Source organism: Gekko japonicus, unplaced genomic scaffold, assembly GCF_001447785.1.
Source record: "Gekko japonicus isolate JY-2015 unplaced genomic scaffold, Gekko_japonicus_V1.1 scaffold2445, whole genome shotgun sequence".
NCBI lineage: Eukaryota > Metazoa > Chordata > Lepidosauria > Squamata > Gekkonidae > Gekko > Gekko japonicus.
In genome coordinates this window covers 206,832-209,002 of record NW_015169251.1, presented here as the reverse complement: position 1 = coordinate 209,002, position 2,171 = coordinate 206,832, and the positions used below count along the sequence as shown (strand labels likewise).

The window sequence follows — 2,171 nt, the reverse complement described above, 5'->3', positions numbered from 1 at the left end:
CCCCCTTCAGCATCACTTTTTTATCTCTCGGAGCCATTTGCAGCTGTTACGGCGGTTCTCCCCGCCGCCTCTGCAACCTTGTGTCCCTCCCCCCCCCAAAAAAAAAAGGTCACGGAATTCGGACGGAGTCCAGCCACAGGGACCCGAGGAAGTGGTGCAAGGAGGTGCATACATTTTGGAACACGCAGAAGCCAGGCGCTGCACTCTCCTCCTCTCTCTTACCAGGCAGTTGCCCAACCCTTTGCTCGAGTAGATGTTCAAAGCAAAGCCCTGCAACGGCGGCCAAACCTTCTCTCCCAGCGCCAACAACGGCTACAATATTTGGGCGTAAGACAACGTGGAAACCAAACGGCGGAATCAACTCCAATCTCCGAGGGAATGGATATATCTCTGTCTCTATCTCTAGATATATAGAGATACAGATATATAGATATATTTACTGCCTTAACATTCCTAATTCACAGGCGGTTGGGCTCGCAAGCAGACAGCGAAAGGAAGCCTGCAATTCGCCAACTGAATTCCTGCATAAATACTCGGATGCCGCATTTCCCACCAAAACAATCCTAAACTGGGCACGCACCGCGACACCATTTCTGACTAGGGAAATCACCTGTCCATTTCAGGAAACTTAAAAACAAATCCCAACAGCCACAAGGAGAGGAGGAAGAGACCTCTATCTACCAGGGGGTCGGAAAGGGTCCTTCCTACGTTGCAACCCAGCGCTGCGATCTATTCGCGTCCCTCCCCAGTGCTCCAGGATCGCAGCGTTTCGTCTCCTGCCTTTTTCGTTGGGATAAACGAGGAGGCAGTTTAACGCTTGCATTTCTCTCCCCCACCCCCCGCTTCCGAAACGCTGCGGAGATCGGCCATTCGCAGAAAAGCTACCGAGAGAAAGAAATCCGAGACCGAAATATTTGGGGCACGGAGCCTCTGGAAGAAGACATCCCAGAAAGGGGGCTGCAGTTCTTACAACAGATGTCCAACGGAGAAAAGCAGGCAACCGATTTCCCCCTTTCGGATCAAACCAGCTAGATTTTTCCTTAAGATTTCGCCCTTCAGTTTTGCTCAGTGCAGAGCCCAAAAGTGGCATTAACTTCAAAGGTGCTTCTGCCCAGCTATAAACCGGGCGAACCGGGCATCTTTGACTCATCGCCAACAAAACCAGGAATCCCCCAAGCCCCCCAACCACCAGTGCTGAAGGAAACCTGGGCTATTTTTAGCTCCCTCCCCCTGAGGGGGAAAAAAACTCTAAAAGCATGTTTGGACCAGTGTTGTAGTGACAGAAGCAGAAAAATTGGAGTCATTGAGCCTCCGAGCCTCTCGATTTCTCCATCGCTGGTCCTTTTAAACACAACACCGATATTCATTTATAAAACTATCGCGGTTGGGACAGAAACTTTCCCTTTGCAAATCAGCCTCCTAGATCGAGGAAGCCGATCGCTTTGTAGATCTCTTCTCCTCTCTCTCTCTCCCCCCCCCTGTCCTCTCCAGGGAGGGAAAAAATGAATTTAGCTTTGGCTAAATGGGATGGGACTCGCTCTGCAAAGATGCAATCTTTTGGTTGCGTGCGGGAGCCTGTATATATCTGGGGAGGCGAGGGCGAGGGCAGGAGCGATGCAATTGAGGAAGGTCTCCTTTCTGAAATTGGAAGGGCGGGGAGGAAAAATCCTTGACATGTGAAATAAGTCCACAAATAAACGAACGACCCGTTTTATTTCAAAAGGAAGAGTCCATTGAATAGCTCACATCGCAAAGCGCTCTTGGCCTCCACGACCCCCCCACAACAAAAAAATTTTTTTAAAAAAAATGGGGGGGGGGGGGGGAGGAAGCATGCATGCATAATTTAGGACTTTGGTGCATTGGGTCCAAGCCCCCCCTCACCCACCGGCCCCCCTCGGAAGGGGTCAGTCCACTTACCTAGCTGCACAGCAAGGACCAGAGAAATGTATCTGCCGCTCAACTTAAGTCCCATCCTATAGTTAATACCACCATTTGCGAGGTGCAGCTCTTTCTCGTTTCTCTCTCCCTGTGTCTTTTGTTGCCTTTCTGTCCTTCGGCGGCTTAAAGGGGGACCGGGGGGGACGTGGGGGGCAGCTGCAAGCCGGGCATCGCCAACAAGTTCCGAGCCGCCGAGACTTTTGGGTACACCAAGCCTGCTGGGGGGCGGGGGG

General features: G+C 51.6%; 1 protein-coding gene across 1 annotated transcript in view; it reads right to left on the bottom strand.

The window, feature by feature from the left end:
* The window catches only part of NRN1 (neuritin 1), a 13,463-nt gene extending 11,308 nt beyond the window's left edge, over positions 1-2,155 (bottom strand). Inside the window, exon 1 of the mRNA XM_015416489.1 lies at positions 1,918-2,155. Within this exon, the coding sequence (XP_015271975.1) occupies positions 1,918-1,972 (55 nt within the window). The 5' untranslated portion in view covers positions 1,973-2,155. The remainder of the gene's footprint in view (positions 1-1,917) is intronic.
* Between the last annotated feature and the right edge of the window lie 16 nt (positions 2,156-2,171).